Source organism: Choloepus didactylus, chromosome 16 (genome assembly GCF_015220235.1).
Source record: "Choloepus didactylus isolate mChoDid1 chromosome 16, mChoDid1.pri, whole genome shotgun sequence".
Lineage (NCBI taxonomy): Eukaryota > Metazoa > Chordata > Mammalia > Pilosa > Megalonychidae > Choloepus > Choloepus didactylus.
Genome location: NC_051322.1, coordinates 48639068 through 48666451, shown reverse-complemented (window position 1 = coordinate 48666451; position 27384 = coordinate 48639068). Strand labels below are relative to the sequence as shown.

Here is a 27384-nt window from a genome sequence, read left to right as displayed (position 1 = left end):
GGTACCTTAAATGAAACAATTAGTTCTAAAACCAGAACTCTATGGTACTAGATTCAGATCCTAATTACACACAAGTGGGATAGTACAGAAGCTTAAAAAATTTCTTAACATAGTTAATTTATTTAAATATGCAATAAATTAGCAGGCTTAAAAAACGAACCATACCTGGTGCTTGCCAACTAAGAATTATAAAGTACTAAAATGCAGACTTGCACATTCAATTTTAATGCAAATCATTTGTTTATAATGTTTGAGTGATTATGGATTAATTCCACTTCTGTTTACTTCTTTTAAAAACTGTACTGAATAATCCTAGATAGGCAGGAAAGTAGAACATTTCAACTAGGAAGGTAAAAGGATGAACAAGTTTTCCAAGTGTTCCCAGAAGATTTCCCAATATAATGACCAGCTTTTGTAAATGCTAAAATTCAAGTCTGTCAATGACTATTTGCTCAATTTCTTAAAATCTAAGACATATCTAATAAAATGAAAAGCTAGGGATGGGAGTTTTACAGTAAACTCTCTCCCTAGCAGCTTGTCAACTGAAACTCAACCACACAAAGAAATTACATAATATTAAGTCTTGAAAGTCCATTGAATTAAAAGGGAAATAAAAATAAACTATGTTAAACATATATCTTCAAAAATTCATAAAATATACTATGTAAGGCATCAAGAATACCAGCTTAATGCTAAAACTCTACATTCATTACAGCATGAGTGACAGAATTTAAGGTGTTTAATATTAAACAATGTGAAAACACTGGCCTTTAATTTGTTCTGTGCTTAGTAAAAGGAAATATCAAAAAAAACAGAATATGCTAACATGGTTTCATATTGGCAGTAAACATCTCAATCAATGGTTAGAATTCACTTTGTTAGAATTAATAAATTTGGATCACATAACAGAAAGGAAAACTACATAAGGTAGAGCCTAAAATCATCAAAAGAAAATATAACAAAAGGGAATGAAGTTTATTTTGGAAGCTGTAGCCGAGTTTAAAATATTAAAAATTATTCATTCTTCCATGTGACTAAATGCCTTTATCTATATGTGCATTAAAGCTATTTTTGTTCACTTCATTCTACGGAATGATTTAAGTATAAGTTTTCTAATTGTTTAGCAATGCTATAGTTTTACCTGTGTGACATCCAGGAAGAGCACCAATGCCATCTACTGTCACAGAACCCTGAATAGTGCCAAGATTATAAACAACTCCCAGAATGTGCAGCTCCCCTATGTGATGGGGAAAGAGCTTTAGTCTTGCCTGTGGAGATATTTAAGTCACTCTTATTATCTGTTTCACAACACCCTAAATAGTGCAATACCTAAATTCTGTAAGGTTGCACAAATTTAAACCCATGACTTAAACTTGTAATCACCAATTAACTTCTCATATTGAAAAACATTTTTTTCAAAAGAAAATCTCTAAATTCAACAACCGTAATTCTGGATCCTCAAAATACTTTTAATAAAAATAAAAAATATTCTCATTAACTTAATAGCATGTGCAATTAACACATGGATCCCAAGAAGGAAGCAAAAACTGTTCACTAGGCTTCTTAGGAAATTAACAACCCAACACTGCAAACCTACTTTTCACACCAATCTCCTCCTGAGCAATTCCAGTTTCCTAATCCTCCAAATTCCAGTTTTTAAGAAAACTAGTATATAAGCAAACTGAATAAAATAAGTTGGGTTTTTTTTTTTGTTTGATTTTCAGCTTTCTATAGAAGGCATACACAGAAAAATTACAGGAAAAGAAAACAATTACCACTTTAGATTCTTCACTATTAATTAAGAATTCTGAAATAACTTCAGCTCCAATCATTTCAGGTTCAACTGTTACCTGAAAAATAAATTATTTTATAAATAATTTGTTCTAATGAACAAAATATCAATATTAATATTCCTATATATCAGTATTGAGAACAACAATAAAAGTTAGTATTTATTAGGTTCTTACTATGTGCTACGCTCTATGCAAAGTGTTCTATTTCCACATCTGGAGTAGTATGGTACTACTGTCCAGTGGTAGGTGCACTTGATAAATGTTTTTCATTTCATTCAGTCCAACTCAACTGAGGAGGATAAGTGATCTATTCAAAGATGCAGCCACTAAGAGGATAAAACCCCAAGAGAAAAGATTCAGCTACTCATAGTCAACAATGGCCAAAATGACCACTTAACTTAATCTTGCAGTAAGAGCACATTTCTTCATCATTTACTCCTAACACCCCTTTCCTCCAAACTGCCCAATGACACATGGAAAAGGTAATGACAGTCTGAGCAAGATGAAGGAAAAAATGAAGGGCAACAAGCACAAGTGGGAGAGAGAGAAAAAGGTCTGAAACCAATTAAATTTGTAACACCACAGTCTCTGATCATGTAACAAGCAAAGTTAACCAGCTCAAACTGGAGGAAACCTGATCCTCACAAACACTGTTTTACTTGTACCATGATAGCAGTTATTCGATACAAGAAATAAAAATTACATCTTCTTAAAATTCCAGGTCAGCATCTTAGTCCATCACCAGCAGAAACTCATGAAGAAATCCAAACAGTTTGAAAGTTACAGGAAAAAATGCAACCGTTTATTTAAAAAATACAACTTTATTATACACAAAGGAATAATTTTCACTTAATTTTAAAAAACCTCCTTTAAAGTCTAGAATATTATACAGGCTGATACACTTTAAGAACTAATAGGTCTTCTAAAAAGATTTCCCAAGAGTGAATGGTTCATACTTTTCTAATCTGTATTCCATCCAAAGAACATCAGAAAAATTGCTAAGGTTGCAAGAAAAGGTTGCAAAATATAAGTCAGAACAGAACCTGGGAAATCTCAATCTTTCAAACTGCTCATCATGAATATAAATAATCACAAAATGTCTTCAATGAATTTAACCAACATGGCTTTAAACCAATCTGTAAATAACCAAAGAACTTCAAGAGGAATGAAAAAAAGTTTAAATCTCATAAAATGTCAAAGTTAGTACAACAAACATCTTTCAAATTCTCCCCTTTCATGGACCAGCAGCAAAATACTGGGTTATTTACAGTTCTAAAATAATTTTCCCTTATTATTAAAGCATATAACAAAGTAGTAAAAAATAAAAATAAGAAAGTAAAAGTTGCATTAAAGATATTGGTAAATAAAACTAAGGGGTTAAACAACTAGGTAAAAAAAATTTACTTGTCCAAGTTATTTCTGTTACAATTAACTGGGTAACAAAAATTATACGTTCAGGTCATTCCTGCTTCAAAATAATTATCCTCAATATATCAAGAGCTTATTATAGACATGGATAAGAAAAAGATAAATATATACAAAGGATATGGGTAAACAATTCACAAAAGAAGAAATATGAGATTTCAACTTCATTAGAAACCAGTTAAACAGAAAATAAAATAGAAAGATAGCATTTTTTATCTATCAAATCAACAGTTTTTTTCTATATAATGATGCTGTATTGGGAAGATAAGATACCCTATCCCTTATGATGCTGGTGAGAAGCTCATAGTATGACCTTCTTGGAAACCAATAGGGTATTAAAATATTCATTCCCTAAAATCCTCTAACTTCATGCCTAGGAATCTTTTATAAAAATCAGAAATAAGGATAAAAAGCTATGCACAAAATTATTCATCACAGAATTATCATGGCAGCAAACAAACAGAAATCTCCAAAACAACCGGCAATGGAGAGTAAAACAACCTAGGAATCACCCATATGACAGAATATTACACAAGAATCAAATATTAAGACATTTTAATATCAGGATATGCATGTAAAACAAAATAGATGAAAAAAGCAGGAAAGAAATGTATACACATTCACAATATAGATCCCAAATATAAGAGAAAATATATAAACAGAAATGACTGGAAAGATATATAGCAAAATATTAAAGCAGTTATTTCTAGATATTGGGAAGACAGTTTTACTTTTATTCTTTATGTTTTCCTGTACTCTCAATTTTCAACAATAAGCATTTATATAACTAGGGAAAAAATAAGTATAAAAAAATAAACATAGCTTACCAAACAGAAGTTGAAATGTTACTGCAACAACTGTTAGGCTATAACTGAAACATGCTTATTACAAATACCTTTTAATGACTTACTAGCTCTTTAACTTCTTCATTATCCTTTCCACAGATACCTTTAGGTTGGAACTTCCAGAGCAATGACAAATCAGTCAGCAAAAGCGGAACCTTCAAAGGGTTTCTAAAAGCCACTTCCACAGTTACTGGCTCTATAAAAGAAAGGCCTAAATTAATAACTTTAGTAAACATCACACTTCACCTTATGCTTCAATTCTCTGAACATATCTTGCTTTCAAAGCTCTGCATTTATGCCTAGAAGGTCCTTTATCACCTTGAAAATGTCCATTTATTCTAGAATGTTTTAAAATCATCTCCTTTAGAAGCTTCCCCTATTTCTTTGTATCAAATAACGTCACCCTCTTCTGTATTTCAATAGCACATTGCACACAACTGTATTAATACCTCCACAGACTGGTTTCATAAATGCAGCTCATTAAATTGTGAGTTTATCTTTCTATCCCCAGCCTTCAGTAATGTTTGGCAAACAGTAAATTATTTTTAATCTGCTGCAAGTAAAACAGAAATACATAAATAAAAATTCAAGTAAATCACCTTCTACAACTGCAAGTGGAAATCTCGAGTTATCAGAAAAATTGTTCAAACAATATTGGGTGGGATGGAAATTGGATGGAATTATTCCTTTGTTAACCACAGCCACAGCTTGTTCCTCAAGTTCTCGCCACTGTTGAGAGGATTCAGAGTCATATTCTTGATCAAGACTTATATGAGTAGCTGCTTGCTTTTCACCTAAAAAAAAGTGGCACAATTAAATATGCATGATTATGAACATCTGTCCTTAAATGAAACAACTTTTAAATGTAGATCTTAAGTTATCCAAATACACACTTGCTTATGATATAGATATTCTTTTCCTCCTGACTCCAGAAGATTGTAATTTCCCTAGTCTTCACACACAATATTTATTATGAAATATTTCAAACATAAAGAAAAGGTATGGATAATAAATATTTGTATAATGAAATTTAACAAATGTCAACTTTTGTCATATGATTCTGAATATTTATCAAATAAAATGTTACATATAGAATTGACACCTTCTCTGCAAGCCTCCCCAATCCAATCCTATTACTTTCCGCTATCCTCATGGGCACCACTTTTTCCCCAGAACTATTCCAAAGCTGATGTGCACCATTCTCATCCATGTATTTTTACTTCTACCACATAGGAGTACAAACATAAACAATGCATACAATTGGTTTGCATGTTTTAAAATTTGTGCAAATGGACTTATATTTGCTCTATCATTCTGTTACTAGCTTTTTTCGCTCAACATTATATGGTAGGTATTATACATGTTGAAACATGTAGAACTAATTCATTCATTTCCTGCAACATGAATCTATTATGTGAATATACCATAATTTATTGATTCATTCCACTGCTATTAGGAATTTTAATTTTCACTATTTTTGCTATTAAAAACAATGCTGATATACTGATATATACAACCTACTCTCTCAAAGGTTTAGGAAATAAAGAGACAGATAGTTGGTTGAATGGATGGATGGACAGATGGATGGATGGGAGAGAGGGAGAGAGGGAGGGATGGAGGGAGGGAAGGAGGGAAGGAGGAAGGGAGGAAGGGAGGAAAGAAGGAGGGAGGGAAGGAAGGAATGGCAGGCATATAGGACAAAATACTAAAAGTTAATGCATATGGGCATCTGCATGGAAAAGTATGTTGGGGTTTTCTGTATGGATTTTGTATATTTTTTTGCAACTGTACTTTTAAGTTTGAAATTATTTCAAAACAAAAAGTTAAAAACAAAACACAAAAAGCAATGTTGATAAAAACCTGACAAATATTTTTTTAAACCAACAATACAAAATTAGATCTTAACACACATATTAAGTTCAAATATAAGAATGTTCAGAATACAAAGTTTACTTTAGTAGGCATCAGGAGCCTTAATATATTTATACTCTTGGCCCAGTACTGACACTTCAGGACTCAATTCTAGGAAAATAATCCTGTATTTAAAAACAGATTAAAACAAGAATGGAGAATACTGGTAAACCATTCTCTGCTTCTGTGCTCACTTGAAAATTTCCATAATAAAAAGTTACAAAGACAAGCTTCATCCACAAAGGTGTTCACCACAATGTAATTTTATATAAGCAAAAAGACAGAAACAACCCAAATATATAACAAGTGAATGGTTAAAAAAAAGTATTTTATATGCACTGGAAAGAATATCTTATAGCCATTACCAACATCTATCAAAATTATATAACAACATGACCATCCTCACATTATGTGGGAAAAGCTGTCATAATTACAGCTATTTCATTGTTACTGTTTTTAGTTTTAAGGCTGAAAGGAAAAACACTGAAGTAGTGGTTATCTTCAGGTGGCAGGATCATTTGTTATACACTTCATTTCCAAATATTATTTAACAATTACCTATCATATTTTAAATAGGGAAAGGAAAGAAAACACTTAAAAAAATAATCACTTTATAACTCTACTAACCATCTGCTGGTCTTCTGTCATGGCCAAAGAAAACCCGTGTTGCTGAACTGTTAATATATGGTAAAGGAAGCTGCGGTAAAGGACCATCTGGTGATAGCTGACTTACATTCTAGGAATAAAAAAAAACTTTTGAGAAAACTTTTTTTTTCAAATTTGCTTCCTCATTTTTAATACATAAGAAATATGTCAAGAATATTAAGATATATAATTGTTAGTTTTATTTAATACATCAGTCATAAAATATTAGAGCTGGGAAGAACATTAGAGTTCTTCTGACTTTATATTTTCTATCCTCCTGCCCCTTTGTAATATCCTTTCTTCCTATTAATTTTTCTGGTTTACTTTATAATATTGCTTAAGTCTAAATCTACTTCTCACATATCCATCCTCTTCATCTCTCATAGGGAAAAGAAAGGAATATATGTTTCCAAAAGATGCTAAGAGGACACAATATATTGTAAAATCAGTTGTGATTTTATAGAACACACACGAAGAAAACATCACGAAGAAACAGTCCAGAAGGCTTGTAGCACATTTTCTTTTTTTAAGATTCCAAGAATAGTCACAAATCAAAAGTTTACTAGAATATTAGTTTTCTTTTAAATAACTGTGGATATGGAGTATTTGTAACTTTTGGAAATTTTAAAATAAAATTAAAAAAAAGAAAAAAATATGGAAAGGGCAATGCAACTCAGATCTATGACCAAGAGGCCTACCTGCCACAACTTTATTATGATGGATCATTATATATATTCTAATAAAACCATTCTATTAGACTTCTGAAAAAATAAGCATTCTTGAAAATAAGCATTCACCTTGTAAACATAAAGATATTCTCTGAGGAAGGCCCCTTGTTGAGAAGCAGACTGTTTACTTTCATTGATTAAAATATGCCTAAAAGCAGACACAGCATTGTCCAGTTGCCTAAGAGTGTAGGACTGGCGCCCAATAGTGAAGTTAATGTGATCCTCTGCAAGAGACCACCCTTTTCCTTTGTAAACTTGCATGGCTTGACAATAGCAACGCAAAGCATGCTTTTTCTGTAAGGAAAAAAAAAGTATTAATGATGAGAATTTTTCTTAGACTGGAAAAAAATGCAAACAGTCAGAAACAAAGACATACAATTAAGCAACTGGTAACTGGTTCTTCCTCTAACAGAGACTGGGATGATGAGGTACAGTTTTTACATGATATATAAGTCAACTTTTCTTTTTCTACATTAAAAATTTACATACTAGACCAGTCATGCTGACCATAGATTGCCTTCCAACCAGAGCTCACTGGCTAGTCCTGGGGCCATCAAGAAGTTGTGCCTCAATGGCTTAGGCACCAGTGGACTACGACAGCAGGGCAGAGAGCACTGCCTAGGCAAGACAGCGCAGGGTTCCCTGCCAGAATCAGTGACTACCATTACTTCCTCTTCAAGGTACTGTCTGCAAGTGTCAGGTTATAGTCCCTACTGCTCAGTGCACATACTATAAGACTAAGAACAGTAAGTGATTAAAACTGATATGACGTACAAAAATGGCAGTAGAACGTGAAGTTGTATGGCACTCCAAAACTTTACGGGTATTGCAATAAAACTGCAACATTTATGGCAATAAATTTCATCACTGTACAAACCCAAGAGAGTTATAGACTACTGACATTTTTGCAGCTGTGAAAGCAATAGTATGTGTTTGACAGAGACTGTAACCAAGGAGTTAGGATTTAAGGGAGGATTATGATTGCTGAATCATCATACATATATTTTTTTACTTTGTGGTATATTAGAGTAGACAGAGGGAAATAACCAAAATCTGAACTGTAATCCAGCTGCCTTGACCTCTGATGATGACTGTACAGCCTTTAACTTTGCCTTTGTGATTTTAAAAACCTTGTGACTAACCTTCACTTGTACCCATTTGTCCAGATTTTCAACTTTAAATTCCTATGATCACTAAGGACAGCCCCTAATGCTTACTAATGAAAGGTCTTGGTCAGCCCAGAACTAATGCAACCCAAGTCCAAAATGATCTTGATAACCGAAGCTGGATCTAACCAAAATGGGCTTGCCTGACATGTGCACAGTAGCTTAGACATTAACCTACAAGTCATCTATATCTCATTATAATACTAAAAATCAGGCCCATCATCATATTAAGGCTGCCATTTTCTTACATTCATTCTGTGACTAACTATGTAATCCATCTGCGCATGCTCAACAATTAGATCACCTCTAATTACATCATTTGGGGCCACTGTGCTCATTATCCTAAAACCTGCCCACCTTCTAATACTATAAAACTATCAAAATTACTGTACTTTGGGGAGACAGATTTTGGGCCAATAGGGCATCTGCTCTCCTGCTTCATGTCAAGCAAGAAAACCCTCTCTTTCTTTGAAACCGCAAGGACTCAGGAATTGGTCATTTGAGAGCACCGGGCAAAGATTCCACGACCTTGGTCTGGTAACAAACGATGACCACAAAAGGGGAGACAGGTAATTTTGTGTTAATGCTGCACATCATAAAAGGAAATCTTACTGAAAACCAATAAACAGCAAAAGTACCAAAGCAGTTAGTCTCATGCTAGCCACTAAGAAAAAACAGGAATACAGTAAAGCAGGTAGCAACCAGTGAAAAGCCAGAAAAAACTTTCAATATATTCACATCAAAACAAAATTCCAAATAAAAACTGAAAGCTTGAGTCAATTCCAATTATTGGAGATGGCATTTCTCCAGACCTGGTTTGGGGCTAATCAGATGCTAAATGCTATAAAATCACTGCCCAACTAATGGAAGAAACGGATACAGTAAAGAAGATGCTCCTAACAAAGTTGAAGGCTGATTTTAAATACCAGGAATCTTAGATGAGAGTCAAAATTGAGAAAACAGTGAAAACTCAAAAAGAAGTCAAAACAACTGCAGGCTAAAAACCAAGAGGTTCTGAAGCAAGCAACCAACTGCTCTGTTCAAGAGTTAAAAAGCCTAAGAAAGCCAGGAACAATAATAACTGCACGAGAAACCATCTGGGAATTTCCACAGTAGTAGCAAATAGAGTTATGGATTAGAGTTAAAAGATTGGATGTTAGCTCATAAATGGAAGCTTTCTTACGAAATCTCAATTTCGTTTTGGTCATCCCTCTTTATACTACTGCAGTAGACTGAACGGAAATACACAGTATGTGTTAAAGCTGCATATGTAACTTTTGGGAAGATGGTCAATTAGGAGAGACAGAGCAAAATTCTCCTCTGTGAAAAACACTAGATAAAGCACAGAAAGCACTCCAGAACAGCAGTTGTGGGGTTCCACTGGTTGGACAGGGACTTCTACGTAACATAGTGAGTACACAGCTGGAGAAGCCAAGAGCCTGTGTTTAAGACTGGTGGTGTTCGGCCCGTAACACCGCTGGGGAACAGGCGGTTGGAGCTGGCTGATGAGTGCTGGAGGGAAGCAACCTTCACATCCTTTGAACCCTCCTTGGCACTTGGCTGGGGTGACAACACTTCACAGACCCACAGCCAAGAGCCCCCATGACAGGGAATGGTGGCTGGAGCAGGCAGATGAACATGGAAGGGGGCAGCATTCCATGCCCCATGCAGTCATCTTAACGGTTGGGGGGGATAACCCTTCATAGCACTGCGGCTGGCAACCTGGGGACCAGCCACCAAGCATAGAGTGAGCAGCTTTCTAAGCCCCTCTCTGCAGTTGGCTGGGGAGATAAACATTCACAGCCCTGCGGCCAAGAACTCCCTTGAGGGAACACGGGATTCAGAGGACTTGTGACAGCATCCACTCTTCATCCACGGAAACCTGCGGTATATACAGCCTAGAGGCAAAGGTGCTGCACAGAACTGCCAGGAGCCCTCCCTCAATCCCAGGGATTGTGGGTACATGGCAGACAGGGACATCTGACCTGGAAGGTGAGATGCGCAGCTTCGCAGCCCCAGAGTACTCCACCTGCAACCCTGGGGATGACTGGGACCACTGTGTCCCGGAACAGACTCCCTACCAAACTGCACAGGGCACGCCCAAAACCCACAGAGCTGGGAGTCCCAGGGCACACAGAAAAATGGTGCACTGATTAGATTTCCACATGGTTTGGATCCCAGTACAGTACACAGACAAAGCTGGGGGAGAAATGGTTTGAGGGTAAGCGGTAGCTTAAGAGCACCATCTGCTGGAAGGACAGGGAAAGTGCACTCCACCAAGCTGTAGCTATGCCAAATTATAGATAAATGTTCAAATAACCGTGCATATCAAGATAAGTAAATGCAAAGAGGCCAAAAATAACAGAAAATTATAAAGCATATGAAGAAACCAAAAGACAAAGACAACCCAAACATCCAAATTAAAAAGACAGAGTACACATAAAACTTGGAGCAATTAATCAAAGAATTATACACAAATCTCAAAAGTAACATCAGTGTCATGGCTAAGGATATGAAAGACATCAAGAAGACCCTAGAAGAGCATAAAGAACAACTTGCAACAGTAAACTAAAAAATAGAAGATCTTATGGAAATAAAAGATACTGATCAAATTAAAAATATTCCTGAGGTGCATAAAAGCACATTCGAAGAGGCAGAGGAAAGAATTAGTGAACTCAAAGACAGATGGAATGGGAAAGTACAAGAATGGCGAAAAAAATCGAAAAATTTAAAATGGATCTCAGGGAAATGACAGACAACATGAAGTGCACAAATTTAAAAATCACTGGTGTTCCAGAAGGTGAAGAGAAAAGGGCTAGGAAGAGTATTCAAAGACACTATTAGAGAAAACTTCCCAACCCTTCTAAACGACATAAATATCCAAATCAAAGATGCCCAATGAACTCCAAATAGAATAAATCCAAATAAATCAACTCCAAGACATATTCTGATCAGACTGTAAAATGCTGAAGGAGAGATTCCTAAAAGCAGGCAAAAAAAAAGTGATTCAACACATACAAGGAAAACAACATAAGAAAAAATATTGACTATTCAGTGGCACCATGGAGGCAAGAAGGCAGTGATATGACATTTAAAATCGTGAGAGGGAAAAATTGACAACCAAGAATTCTTTATCCAGCAAAGCTCTCCCTCAAAATTGAGGGACAGCTTAAAATTTTCACAGAAAAACAAATGCTGACAGAATTTGTTAACATGAGACCTAGGCAACAAGAAATACTAAAGGGACTGCCACCAGCTGAGAAAAATGACAGGAGAGAGAGGCCTGGAAAAGAGCACAGAACTAAGAGTATTTTTTAAGTATAACTTAAAGGAAATAAAGAGAGAGAAGGAAAAAATAGATTTGACAACTAAAAACCAAACGATAAGATGGCTGCTTCAAGAAATGCCTTCACAGTAATAACACTAAATGTGAATGGATTAGACTCCTCAATTAAAAGACATACATTGGCAGAATGGAATAAAAAATATGAAACATCAATATGCTGCTTACAAGAGACTCATCTTAGATTCAGTGACACAAAGAGACTGAAAGTGAAAGGATGGAAAAAAATATCCCACACAAGCTACGGTCAAAAGAAAGCAGTGGTAACAATACCCATTTCAGATAAAACAGACTTTAAATCCAAGAATGTCATAAGAGACAAAGAAGGACACTATGTACTAATGAAAGGGACAATTCACCGAGAAGACACACAATCATAAATGCTTATGCACCCATTCAAGGTGCTCTAAGGTACATGAGACAAACACTGGCAAAACTGAAGGAAGCAACAGATGTTTCCACAATAATCATGGGAGACTTCAATATACCACTGTCTCCTATAGAAAGAACAATCAGACAGTGAGAAGCTAAGCAATGTGATAAACAAATTAAACTTAACAGACATATATACAGCATTACATCCCAGACTGCCAGGATACACATTCCTCCCTAGTACTCATGGAACTTTCTCCAGGATAAGATCATATGCTGAGGCATAAAACAAGACTCAGTAAATTTTAAAAGATTGAAATTATTCAAAGCACATTCTCTGACCACAATGGAATGCAGCTAGAACAATCAGACAGTGAGAAGCTAAGCAATGTGATAAACAAATTAAACTTAACAGACATATATACAGCATTACATCCCAGACTGCCAGGATACACATTCCTCCCTAGTGCTCATGGAACTTTCTCCAGGATAAGATCATATGCTGAGGCATAAAACAAGACTCAGTAAATTTTAAAAGACTGAAATTATTCAAAGCACATTCTCTGACCACAATGGAATGCAGCTAGAAGTCAATAACCATCAGAGATTAAGCAAGAGAAATTGCTAAATATCTAGAGACGAATGAAAATGAGAACACATATCAAAACTTATGGGATGCAGCGAAGGCAGTGTTGAGGGGGAAATTTATAGTTCTAAATGCATACATTAAAAAGGAAGAAAGAGCTAAAATCAAAGAACTAACAGAACAAAAGAAGCTAGAAAATGATCAGCAAACTAATCCTAAAGCAAGCAAAAGAAAAGAAATAAGGATTACAGCAGAAATAAATGACAGAGAACAAAAAAACAATAGAGAGTATAAATAAAACCAAAAGTTGGTTCATTGAGAAGATCAACAAGATTGAAACCCCTTAGCTCGACTAACAAAGTCAAAAAGAAAGAAGACCCAAATAAACAAAATAATAAATGAGAGGGCTCATTGCTACAGATCCCAAAGAAATTTTAAAAATAATAAGAAAATACTATGAACAACTGTACACCAAAAAACTAGACAATTTAAAGGAAACGGATAACTTCCTGGAAACATATGAAGAAGCTAGACTGACCAGGGAAGAAATAGAAAACTTTAACAAACCAATCACAAGTAAAGAGATCCAATGAGTCATCAAAAAGCTTCCTACAATTAAAAGCCCAGGGCCAGATGGCTTCACAGGGGAATTTTAACAAACTTTCCAAAAAGAACTGACACAATTCCTAGTCAAACTCTTTCAAAGAACTGAAGAAAATGGAACACTACCTAACTCATTTTATGAAGCCAACAGCACTCTAATACCAAAACCAGATAAAGATGCTACAAGAAAGGAAAACTACAGGCCAATCTCCCTAATGAATACAGACGCAAAACTTCTCATGAAAACACTTGCAGATTGAGGGCTCTCGGGCAAGATGGCGGCATAGAGAGGAGTGGAAGCTAAGTAGTCCCCCTGGAACAACTACAAAAAACCAGAAACAACTAGTAAATAATCCAGAATAACTGCGGGGGGACAAACGAGACCATCCATTCATCATACACCAACCTGAATTGGGAGGAATACCCGAGAACACAGCATAAAATCTGTAAGTAAAACCTGCGGAACAAAGTCGGGAAACCCCCTCCCCCATAGCCCGAGCTGCGGAGCCCCGTGGTGTCAGAGAGAAGCTCTCTCCCAGCCAGCAAATACAGCTCAGCTGAGCTCCAACTGGGGTTTTAAGTAGCGAGTGTGAACTGCTCACTACAGGTACGCATCCCCAAAAAACAGACAGAGGCTTTCAGTGACGACTGACCTGGGAGAGCCAGAGGGTTGCCTTGGACTGGGTCTGAAGGAGACTATCTGTTTCTTTTTTGGCTCAGTGGAGAAAGCCCCAGCCATTTTCAGTTTCCAGGGCTGTGACTCTGGGAAGGGCGGAGACAGCACAAGCAGAGAGAGAGAGACCATTGAAATGCTAATGACCTCCACCTGAGGGGTCTGTCTTCTCTAGGAGGAAAGGGGTGGGGCCCTTTCCATTCAGAACCAGACCCCAGAGCCTGGGGGAACACGGCCATACCTCCTCACACCAGGCAAGAATTATAGGCTAACAGGCGTCACCTGCTGGGCAGAAAAGCACAGTGACCTGAGGTATCAAAGGGTGGAGCAATTTTCTAAGACACACCTGCAGGGAAACCAGATACTGAATATTTCTTCCCTCTGGGACCTGAGCCTGTTCTGGTCTGGGAAAACCTGATTTGGATAACCAAGGAAACCATGCCTAGACAACAGAAAATTACAACCTACACTAAGAAAAACAAAGTTATGGCCCAGTCAAAGGAACAAACGTACACTTCAACTGAGATACAGGAACTTAAACAACTAATGCTAAATCAATTCAAAAAGTTTAGAGAAGATAATGCAAAAGAGATAGAGGCTGTAAAGGAAGCACTGGACATGTATACTGCAGAAATCAAAAGTTCAAAAAACCTACTAGTAGAATCTATGGAAATGAAAGGCACAACACAAGAGATGAAAGACACAATGGAAACATACAACAGCAGATCTCAAGAGGCAGAAGAAAACACTCAGGAACTGGAGAACAAAACACCTGAAAGCCTACATGCAAAGGAGCAGATGGAGAAAAGAATGAAAAAAATATGAGCAACATCTCCGGGAACTCAAGGATGAAACAAAGTACAATAATGTACGTATCATCGGTGTCCCAGAAGGAGAAGAGAAGGGAAAGGGGGCAGAAGCAATAATAGAGGAAATAATTAATGAAAATTTCCCATCTCTTATGAAAGACATAAAATTACAGATCCAAGAAGCGCAGCGTACTCCAAACAGAAGAGATATGAAGAGGCCTATGCCAAGACACTTAATAATCAGATTATCAAATGTCAAAGACAAAGAGAGAATCCTGAAAGCAGCAAGAGAAAAGCGATCCATTACATACAAAGGAAGCTTAATAAGACTATGTGCGGATCTCTCAGCAGAAACCATGGAGGCAAGAAAGAAGTGGTGTGATATATTTAAGATACTGAAAGAGAAAAACCGCCAACCAAGAATCCTGTATCCAGCAAAGCTGTCCTTCAAATATGAGGGAGAGCTCAAAATATTTTCTGACAAACAGACAACGAGAGACTTTGTGAACAAGACACCTGCCCTACAGGAAATACTAAAGGGAGCACTACAGGGTGATAGAAGACAGGAGTGTGTGGTTTGGAACACAATTTTGGGAGATGGTAGCACAACAATGTAAGTACACTGAACAAAGGTAACTATGAATACGGTTGAGAGAGAAAGATGGGGAGCATGTGAGACACCACAAGAAAGGAGGAAAGATAACGACTGGGACTGTGTAACTTGGTGAAATCTAGAGTATTCAACAATTGTGATAAAATGTACAAATATGTTCTTTTACGAGGGAGAGCAAGCAAATGTCAACCTTGCAAGGTGTTAAAAATGGGGAGGCATTGGGGGAGGGATGCAATCAGCATAAACTAGAGACTGTAACTAATAGAATCATTGTATTATGCTTCCTTTAATGTAACAAAGGTGATATACCAAGGTGAATGCAGATAAGAGGGGGGGATAGGGGAGGCATGTTAGACACTTGACATTGGTGGTATTGTCTGATTGTTTATTCTACTTTGATTTAAGGTTATTTTTCCTTTTGCTGCTTCCTAGCTGTCATTTTTTTTTGTTTCCTCTTTCTTTTGCCTCTCTACCTTCTTTGACTCTCCCTCCTGCCTTGTGGAAGAAATGTAGATGCTCTTGCTTAGTATGAGCAGAATGTTCAATTAGGATGAACTTACATGTTTGGAAATGAACAGGGGTGTTGGTAGCAAGATGTGAGAATAACTAACAGCGCCGAATGGTGTGTGAATGAGGTGGAAAGGGGAAGCTCAGAGTCATATATGTCACCAGAAGGAAAGTTGGAGGTCAAAAGATGGAAATGTATAAAACTGAATCCTATGGTGGGCAATGTCCATGATCAACTGTACAAATACTAGAAATCACTTCATGAACCAGAACAAATGTATGACAGTACAATTAGAAGTTAATAATAGAGGGGCATATAGGGAAGAACTATATACCTATTACAAACTATATACTACAGTTAGTAATATTTCAACATTTTTTCATAAACAGTAACAAACGTACTATATCAATACTAGGAGTCAACAACTGAGGGGGGTTGGTTAGGGATAGGGGAGGATTAGAGTTTCCTTTTCTTTTTTTCTTTTTTCATCTTTCACTTTATTTCTTGTCTGGAGTAATGAAAAGTTTCTAAAAACTGAACAAAAATTAAGTGTGATGGATGCACAGCTGTATGAGGGTACCCAGGGGCAAGTGATTGTACACTTTGGATCTTTGCATAATTGTATGGTATCTGAACAATCTCAATAAAAATGAAAAAAAAAAAAAAAAAAAAAAACACTTGCAAATTGAATCCAAGGACACATTAAAAAACTTATACACCATGACCAAGTGGTGTTCATCCCAGGCATGCAAGGGTGGTTCAACATACGAAAATAAAATCAATGGAATATAACACACTAAAAAATTAAAATGGAAAACTCAAATGATCATCTTAAAAGATGTAAAAAAGCATTTGACAAAATTCAGCATCCTTTTTTGATAAAAACATTTCAAAAGGCAGTAACTGAATGAAAACCCCTCAATATGAAAAAGGGCATATATGGAAAACCCACACCCAGCACAGTACTCAATGGTGAGAGACTGGAAGTCTTCCCTCTTAAGATCAGAAACAAGACAAGGATGCCTGCTGTCACCACTGTTACTCAACATCGTGCTAGAAGTTGTAGCCAGAGCAATCCAGCAAGACAAAGAAATAAAAATCTTCCAAACTGGAAAGAAAGAAGTAAAACTGTCACTATTTGCAGATGATATGTTTTTTTTTTAGGCATAAAATTTTTTTTTTGAGATATATTCACATACCATGCAGTCATACAAAGCGTACATTCAGTTATTCACAGTACCATCATATAATTGTGCGTTCATCACCAAAATTAACTTTTGAACATTTTCATTATCACACACACAAAAATAACAAGAATAAAAATTAAAGTGAAAAAGAACAATTAAAGCAAAGAACACTGGGTGCCTTTTTTTTTTCCCCCATTTTTCTACTCATCCATCCATACACTGGACAAAGGGGAGTGTGGTCTATATGGCTTTCCCAATCACATTGTCACCCCTCATAAGCTACATTCTCATACAATCGTCTTCCAGATTCAAGGGTTCTAGGCCACAGTTTGATAGTTTTAGGCATTTACTCCTGGCTGTTCCAATTTACTAGAACCTAAAAAGGGTTGTCTATAGCATGCGTATGAGTGCCCACCAGAGTGACCTCTCGGCTCCTTTTGGAATCTCTCTGCCACTGAAGCTTATTTCATTTCCTTTCACATCCCCCTTTTGGTCGAGAAGATGTTCTCCATCCCATGATGCTGGATCTTAGGTTCCTTCCCGGGAGTCATATTCCACGTTGCTAGGGAGATTTACTCCCCTGGGTGTCAGATCTCACATAGGGGGAAGGCAGTGATTTTCACCTGCCAAGTTGGCTTAGCTAGAGAGAGAAGGCCACATCTGAGCAACAAAGAGACATTCAGGAAGAGACTCTTAGGGACAATTATAGGCAGGCCTAGCACCTTCTTTGCAGCAACAGTCTTCCCAAGGACAAGTCTCGTGGTAGAGCGTTCAGCCCATCAAACCACCAGTCTTCTAGGAATAAATTTAAACAAGGATGTAAAGGACTTGTACACAGAATATTGCTGAAAGAAATTAAAGAAGATCTAAGTAGATGGACATTCTGTGTTTGTGTACTGGAAGACTAAATATTGTTAAGATGCCAATTCTAACCAAAGAATTTACAAATTCAATGCAATCCCAATCAAAATTCCAACAGTCTTCTTTGCAAAAATGGAAAAGCCAATCATCAAATTCTTATGGAAGGATAAGGGGCCCTGAATAACCAAAACCATCTTAACAAAGAAGAGCAAAATTGGAGAACTCACACTTCCATATTTTAAAAGTTACTGCAAAGCTACAGTGATGAAAACAGTGTGGTACTGGCACAAGGACAGACATATAGACCAACAGAATTTAACTGAGAGTTCAGAAATAAACCCTCACATTTACGACCGATTGATTTTTGATTTATTAGAGAAGATGTGGGTTGCCAATTGTTTTGACAAGAGTGCCAAGTTCACTCAATGAGGAAGGAATAATTTCTTCAACAAACTGTGTTGGGGAAGCTGGATATCCACATACTAAAGACTAAAAGTGGACTGCTACTTCACATCATGTACAAAAATTAACTCAAAATGGAACAAGACCTAAAAATCTAAAACTATAAAACTCCTAGAAGAAAACACAGGGGAACATCTTCAGGACCTCATGTTAAGCAATGGATTCTTTGACTTTACATAAAGCATGAGCAACTAAAGAAAAAGTAGGTGAAGTGGGCTTCATCAAAATTAAAACTTTTGTGCACCAAAGGACATTACCAAGAAAGTAAAAAGACAACCCAGAGTGGGAAACATCTTTGGATACCACATATCTGATAAAGATCTAGAACCCAGAATATCTGAAGAACTCCTACAACTCAAGAAAAAGACAAACAACTCAGTTTAAAAATGGGCAAAGGACTTGAATAGACATTTCTCTGAGGAAAATACACAAATAGCCAACATGAAAAGGCGCTCAACATCATTAGTCACTAGGGAAATGCAAAATGAAAAATACAAGATGCCACTTTATACTCACTGGAATGTCTACTATTAAAAAAAAAATGACAAATGACTGTTGGCAAGGATGTAGAGAAATAGGAACCCTTGTACATTGTTGGTGCGAGTGTAAACAGTTCAACTGCTGTCAAAAACAATTTGGCCTTTCTTCAGTAAGATAAGTACAGAATTACCATATGACCCTGCAATCCCAGAAAGACTGAAAGCAAGGACTTGAACAGATATTGTTCACTGATCTGCATAGCAGCATTATTCACTACTGACAAAAGGTCGAAGCAAAAAAAATGCCCATCAATGAATGGATAAACAAAATGTAGTGTATGCATAAATGGAATATTATTCAGCTGTAAAAAGGAATGAAGTTTTGATACATGCTACAACATGGATGAACCATGAAGACATCATGTTGAATGAAATCAGCCAGACACAAAAGGACAAATATTGTATGAACTTGCTTATATGAAATAATCAGAATATGAAAATTCATTTATTACAGGTTACAAGGAGTAGAGTAGGAGAGAATAGGGAGTTAATTGCTTAATTGGTATAGAGTTTCCACTTGGAATGATGGAAACATTTTGGCAATGGATGTTGATGGTAGCCCAACATTATAAATGTAATTAGCATGACCAAATTGTATATAGTACTTGAAAGTGGTTAAACGGGAAATTTTATTTGTATATATTACAATACATTTTTAAAATTCATAAAACTGTAAAACACAAAGAGTGAGCCCTAATGTAAACTGACTTGATTCATCAATGATAACAAACTTTCCATACTAATGTAAAATGCTAATAGGAAAAAATGTTGAGGCTGGAGTACATAGTAACTCTGTACTTTCTGCATGAGTTTTCTGTAAACAGAATAGAGAGCCCCAAAATAGACCAAAGTGTTTAGTCAACTGATTTATGAAAAAGGAGCCAATGCCAAGGTTAATCAATGATGGAAGAGACAGCTGTTCTAGTTTGCTAATGCTGCCAGAATGCAAAACACCAGAAATGGATTGGCTTTTATAAAAGGGGGTTTCTCTGGTTACAAAGTAACAGTCTTAAGGCCATAAAATGTGCATCAACAAAGGGTACCTTCACTGGAGGATGGCCAATGGCATCTGGAAAACCTCTGTTAGCTGGGAAGGCATATGGCTGGTGTCTGCTCCAAGTTCTGGTTTCAAAATGGCTTTCTCCCAGGACGTTCCTCTCCAGGATTCAGCTTCTCTCCAAAATGTCACTCTCAGTTGCTCTTGGGGCATTTGTCCTCTCAGCTTCTCTGGAGCAGAAGTCTGCTTTCAAAGGCAGACTCCAAAATGTCTCTGTAAACTGCAGTTCCTCTCTCAGCTCCTGTGCCTTCTTCAAAGTGTCCCTCTTGGCTGTAGCAAGCTCGCTCCTTCTGTCTGAGCTTATATAGTGCTCCAGTAAACTAATCAAGGCCCATTCTGAATGGGCAGGGCCACAGCTCTATGGAAACTATCCAATCAGAGTTATCACCCACAGTTGGGTGGGGCACATTTCCATGGAAATAACATAATCCAAAGATCCAACTTAATCCCCACTAATATGTCTGCCCCACAAGACTGTATCAAAAAATATGGCTTTTTCTGGGGGACATAATACATTCAAACCAAAACAATAGTCTTTTCAACAAATATTGCTAGAACAACCAGATCGTGTTATGAAATAAAAATGGAGATACTCTTCTATGTATATATGTTGTTTTCATAAATCTGCTAATGAAGTAAGACACATCAGCTAAAACTTTAAAAAGAGGAACTGAGGTCCAGAAACATTAAATGGAAGGACTCTGACCACAGCTAGGAAATGCTCAAGGCAAGATTCAAACCTTTCATCTCTGAATCTACATGTTGCCCCAGCAGAGTAAAGGAGGCTCAATGAAGGAAGAATGATGGGGAGAGGAACCAGAAGGATTACAGATTACAAGTCCGCTGAGAAGCTGAATACCCTCCCTGCCCCCTTGGTCCCTCCAGATTCCATCAAAGTCCTGGCCACCAGGTTTAAAGAGACAAGGGTTGTCTCATTCAACTTCAAATTTTATTTTCATTACACTGGATTTGGTGAAGGGAAGGAATCTGGAATGAATGCATGGATCTGCAATACTGTTACATCTCAAACAGATTTGGGATCCAAGTTCAAGTTGTCCTAAAGACCAAGATCTGCATCAGTTAGAGGCGGTCGACCACTGCAGCTGGGTTGTGGGGTCTTACAGGAGAACAGCAGGATACAGGTATGGAGGTGCCCATGGACGGCTTGGGGTCCAGGGCGCCCATCCTGATACCTGAGGGTTCTCCATGTAGATCACATGTGGGGAAGTCCACATCGGCTCTTCAAGCGGCATGAGGATGGTGCAGGCCTAGAGCTGGAACTCAGGAGGTGGAAGGTTGGCCATGTCTGCACGGGACAACCTGAGGAGATGCTGTCCTCCCAGTTATACTCCATTATCCTGTGTAGGGCCTCTCCATAAGGACAAGGCAGGGGTTTAGCCCTTGGCTTCTGGTTGGCCTCATGTATAGTCCAATATAAGTCTGTCAAACTTATCAACATGTGGAGACATTGTCGCCAGCTCTTCTTTATATCCCTCTTCCTGAGCCCCTGGGCAACTGATTTCGACAGCACATGATTTTTTCTTCTGAATGGGATGCATCACATGTTCAAGGGATTCCCATTCCTGAAGGAAACTCCTGATTTCTTCATCACTCCAAGGAGTATTTAGCTGGCCTGAGGGCTTCTCTGGTTCTTGAGTGTCTTCTTCCTCCTTTACTTCCTGGAGATTTCTGTAATTTCAGGCTGAAACATCACTTCCTCCATTTTATCCCTGAGTTTTCTCCTGAGACTCTTTTCTCTGCAGCCATAGGGCCTAATCCAGGGTGGGAAGAGCTGGCACTTACAGTGTTGCAGAGATTCAGGTAGGTATGGAGGCCCTGAGTGTGGAAATGTGTTTGCTTCTCTCCGCTGTGTGGAGTCTCTCAGATGATACAATCTTATATTTGGAAAATCCTGAGAAATTGACAACACAGCTACTAGAGCTAATAAACAAATTCAGCAAAGTGGTGGGATACAAGATTGATACACACAACTGTGTGATGTTCCTATACGTGGGAAATGACCTAACTGAAGAGACACTCAAGAAAAAGATTCCATTCACAACAGCAACTAAAAAATCAAGTACCTTGGGAATAAACTTAACCAAGGATGTAAAAGACCTCTACACAGAAAATTACATAGCTTTACTAAAAGAAATAAAAGGGGACCTAAACAGATGGAAAGAGAGCCCTTGTTCATGGATAGGAAAGCTAAATGTCGTTAAGATGTCAATCTTACCCAAACTGATCTACAGATTCAATGCAATTACAATAAAAATTCCAATAACCTACTTTGCAGATTTGGAAAAGCTAGTTATCAAATTTATTTGGAAAGGAAAGGGGCCTCAAACTGCTAAAAACATTCTAAAAAAGAAAACTGAAGTGGAAGGATGTACATTTCCTGATAAGACATAATGCTGAGTGAAATAAGCCTGACACAAAAGGCGAGATACTGTACGTTACCACTAATGTGAACTTTGTGAAAACTGTAAAATAAGTGTCTTATAATGTAGAAAATAGGGGTCCTAGAGATAGACAGAAGCTACAGAAGGGAAAATGATAATCTAATATGTACAGATTTGATATGGGGGTAAACTTAACGGTATGGGAACGGTCAGGTGTGACTATGGTTCATTAATGGGACTGTAAGTATCAGCGACTCATCGAAGGTTAACATGTTTGTAAATGGTTGTTTAAGGCATGTAACCCACAGAGTAGCACCACAAACCTAAATAAGTGTTAGTGTGATATACTTATAAGGTATGACACTGGTACAGAGAGTTAACAAGAGAATGGCATATGGAAAATCTACCCATTACATATTAAAGACTATATTTAATAGAAATATCTTACCAACACTACACTAATACTAGGGATGAATAATTAGCAGCTGGTAAGAGCTCTGGGATGTGTTCGTTATGAAAACTGTTTAACACTGAGAGTGGTGATAATGTAAGAAACTTACCATTTATCTTGGGATAGAATATATATTAATTGAAATTAAGAACCCACTACTTAATAAATCAGGCCCTTGATTTGAGGCTTGCTCTTGTAAAACTTAGGGCTATAAATGGGAGGCTGAGCCTTCCTATAATTATGCCTAAGAGTCACTTCCAGAAAACCTCTTTTATTGCTGAGATGTGGCCTTTCTCACTCTAAGTCCAAATCAGCAAATAAATTCATTAACCTCCCCACCACTAGGGACATGACCCCCAGGGGAATGCATCTCCCTGGGGACATGGGACATGACTCCCAGGAAATGAGCCTGGCCCTGGTACAGGGACTGAAAATGCTTACTTGACCAAAAGGGGGAAAAAGAAAAGCAACAAGCTGAGGTTACAGTGGCTGAGAGAACAGAGTCAAGAGGCTATGAACAAGTTACGGTGCTCACTGCCTATACAATATGAACAAGTTAGGGTACTCACTGCCTAGATACCACTGAAGATGGAGAAAGAGATTAAGTGAGAGGAAGGGGTAGCAACAAACAAGATTGAACAAAGGTCTATGAATACTGAAACTTGATATAAATATATATATTTTTAGATGCTGGGTGTTGGTATAGCTGGAAGGAAGTAAATGACATGGTCGACCTATAACCTATGACATTCTTTGAAATTTGTTCTATAGCTACTCACTGAATTGTGCTTTGAAAGTCTTCACCTTTCTCTATATATCCTATATTTCATCATAAGGAAAGAATTGAAATTGTGGAAGTGTAACCCACAACAATTTCTCCAATTACCTATGTAACTGTTTGTTGAGCTGTACATCGAAAGTTAACACCTTTCTGTATGTGTTATATTTTACAATGCTGGAAATAGCATAAGTTGTGGAACTGTGACCCATGACATTCTTCAAAATTTGTTCTCTAATTACTTGTTAAATTGTACTTTTAAAGTTATCACTGTTATGTACATATGTTAGAGTTGACAATAAAAAAATACATTAAAAAACAAAGAAACAAACAAAAAACTGCATGTGTAAGTACATGAAGTATAGGTGGTATACGTGTATACACAATTATACACATATTTACATTTTTTAAACTACTGTGTTTTTTTTTGTTTGGTAATGACAGAGTTTGACATTACGTAAAGAATGATTCTGCCCTTAGCTGCATCCTGCACTCATGAGCAGATATTTGGAGTTAATTAAATAGCACTACCACCCTCTGAACTTAGAAAACTGCCATCTTAAAAACTGGATTTGGTACCATGGAAGAGGCTTCTTCTCTTCACTATACTTTTTGCTTCAGAGTATACTGTTGTACCCACCTTCCTCCTCACGTTAGATTACAAACTTTGCACTAAGCATAACCAAGAGTTATTTTTGTTGTTATTTTGTTTTTTTAAACAAATATTTTCTTGATAAAGGGACAATGGCAGCTTAGCTAGTTCTTGTAAAAGTGGTGTCTCTTCAACCCAGTACAGGGTGTTAAAGCCAAAGAAGGATGAGAGACCATCCACACACGAATCACACAGCATGGTGAGGAGGGTGTTCATGGGGGTGGAGGCTTTTGGAGAAACGGTACATTGAAGATGATGTTTATGCAAGGGAATATCAGCTGTGAGTGGTAAAAAGAGCACCATGCAGGCGAGGGACCAGTGGCAGTGACAGAAGGTTGTTTATATACATGGAGACTAATCAAATAATAAGTATGTTAAGGATGATGGGGCCAGATTTCTCAGAGAAGGGAGTGACAACTACAGAAAGGAAGAAAAACGGAAAAAGCCCTGTTGTGCTGGAATCAATTTTGAAGTACTAATGTGATTCTATGGATTTTAATATATATAAATACAAAAATAAATATAAATATGTACATTTAAATATGCACACTCATATATACTCCTTATTCCTGTCCACTGAGAAGGCCTGTGAAGAGCAACATCCCAATAACAATGAGCACTCCAAAGCATCCAGATCTTGGCTTCTAAATACATTCTACACAGAAAGAACCAGACTCCTTGAAGAAATTATTGATTTCATGGCTGAGACCAGGAAAGCACAGGGGAGCCTGGAGCATTCTGTTGTGCCAGGAAGCAAGGAAATGTTCAAAGAATGACAGAGACACATCAAAAGGATACAGAAGTTAGCCTGAAGTATTTCTCACTAGACAAATCAAGGACAATGTGAATATCAAACTAAGTCAGTGTAGTAATGGATTAAAATCCACTAAATGAAACAGAAAACCATAAAACCATACTGAGATAAATGTATTGGAAAGTTTGATGAGGAGCAGAATAGTTACACAGCTTCAACGAACCCCTTCACAAAATGCTTATTACAAAAGGAAAAACAATTAACTTCACAGTGGAGAATACTGGTAGATACCACCTTAATCAAATGATTATAGTGCACATCATTAATGAGACAAATAATTGTCTAACACCTGATAACAAGCAGTGAGAATACCATCTCTTTTGTGATAGTCCTACTAAATATGCCTGCTTTGGATCTCATCATAAGGTCACACGGGAGAAATCTAAACTGAGGGACACTCTATAAAATAATTAGCCTATAATCGTTAAAAGCGTCAAAGTCATGAAAGTCAAAGGATCCCTCAGAACATGATCCTTCTGTTACTAAGGACATTTACAAGACAACTGTCAAATACTGCATGTGGGGGCTCAGAATGAGATGGTAGCACTGTATCAATGTTAATTTCCTGATTTTGATTGTTACAGTATGGTTGTGTCAGAGAATGTTCTTGTTTCAGGAAAAAGTAAGCTTATCATGAAGTACTGGGGAATAACGAGCCACCAGGTCAACAACTTAATTCTCAAATAGGTCAGCTAAGAAAAAGTCTCTGAACTGTACTAACGACTTTTCTGCAAGTTAGTAATGGCTTCAAAAAATTTTTTTAAGTGATGTTTCTTAAAAACACAATCCTAATCTCTATTTAGCATTTAATAAAGGAACACAGAGACTTAAAACTGATACAAAGAAACAATTTAATGCACCTAGTGTTGCATTAAATGTCTTTTTGGGAATTCCTTGGAAATACACCTAAAGATATTTAAGAGAGGTAACAAGTATTTAAAGTCTGCCCTTTTAAGTAAGAACAGAAAGAAAGATTGTCCAGGTTATACAGGAAATAAACACATACAACCTCCCCAGTAATTTCTTTTCTTTCTTCTTTTTAAATTGACTTAAAACTTCAATAATACCAGTTCTCTTTTTTAAAATGTCTTTTACTTGCTGATATTCTTAATAAAAAGAATATTTGAACTGTAAAAATATTTCTGAGGGACAAAATAAGTAATTCAGCATCAACTCTCAATCAGAAAGAAAACTGAAATAAATGGCATTACTACATTATTTTCCTCTCTTCTTCACTTATTCCTGCCAACACACTAGTTTTTTATGGAAAGGTCATGAAAAGTTGGTGCTTCTCAGAAACAACCTGACCTAAGTCAGAATTGGAAGATACTATTCTTGACATATATTTGTTTTGCCAGCAAATCTGCAATTCAACTCATACTCTAAGGTTTCTATACATTGTTTGTGAAAAAGCTATACTGGCTTAGAGAGGTACAGAGTAGCCATGAAATAGCAAGACCAACTACCTTGGAATCCTTAACCTCAGGGGGTAACCACAGCTGGAGATCACTATGAGGTACCTCAAACTACCAAAAATGAAGCATTTTAAACTTGCTAGGATTCCCTAGAAGGAATATGTCCTATAATTTAAGAAAGCAAATACAAGAAGCTGTTTCCAGTTCTGGTTACAAAAACCATCCACACAAATGAAATCATTTGTAAAAGTGGACAAGGGTGGAAAAAGGAAAACCTGCTTTTAATAACAGGAACAATGGGCCATTCCCTAATGTGGTATATAATTTTCCTTCTAAGCAAAGGAAACTGCATGCTAAATATATTTTCTACCTTTTTTGATTCAAGCAAAGACACTCAGAATGTAAGTTTCAAATGGGTTTGCATTTACTATGGAAGAAGAGCTATAAAAATGGGAGCCATGGATTTTAATTTCTTTTCATTTTAGAAACTGAAAAATGCTAATTCATGGAGTGTATCAACTATAACAATAAAACATTTGACTTTATAGTACCTATTTTTAAGGTTTTGAATTTAAAGTAAAGCAAGTCCAAATATTTTCTAACTTTCCACAGATTCTAAAAAAGATGGAGGACCCCAATATTGAAAAGTTGGTTCTTAAAATTATGACATTTTTACATGAAATTGAGAGTAATTTTTGAACACATTTATTTCTTTCTACATTTGAAGTAACACAAATTTTACAGTA

At 36.8% G+C, this 27384-nt stretch overlaps 1 protein-coding gene across 5 annotated transcripts in view; it reads right to left on the bottom strand.

Annotated features, from left to right (window-relative positions):
- The window catches only part of TRAPPC8 (trafficking protein particle complex 8), a 150529-nt gene that overhangs the window by 57644 nt on the left and 65501 nt on the right, over positions 1-27384 (bottom strand). For all 5 annotated transcript variants that reach the window (XM_037805717.1, XM_037805718.1, XM_037805719.1 and 2 more), the window contains 6 exons: positions 7417-7641; positions 6602-6710; positions 4663-4857; positions 4129-4259; positions 1776-1850; positions 1142-1268 (listed from right to left, as the gene is read on the bottom strand). In XM_037805717.1, the coding sequence (XP_037661645.1) occupies positions 1142-1268; positions 1776-1850; positions 4129-4259; positions 4663-4857; positions 6602-6710; positions 7417-7641 (862 nt within the window). The remainder of the gene's footprint in view (positions 1-1141; positions 1269-1775; positions 1851-4128; positions 4260-4662; positions 4858-6601; positions 6711-7416; positions 7642-27384) is intronic.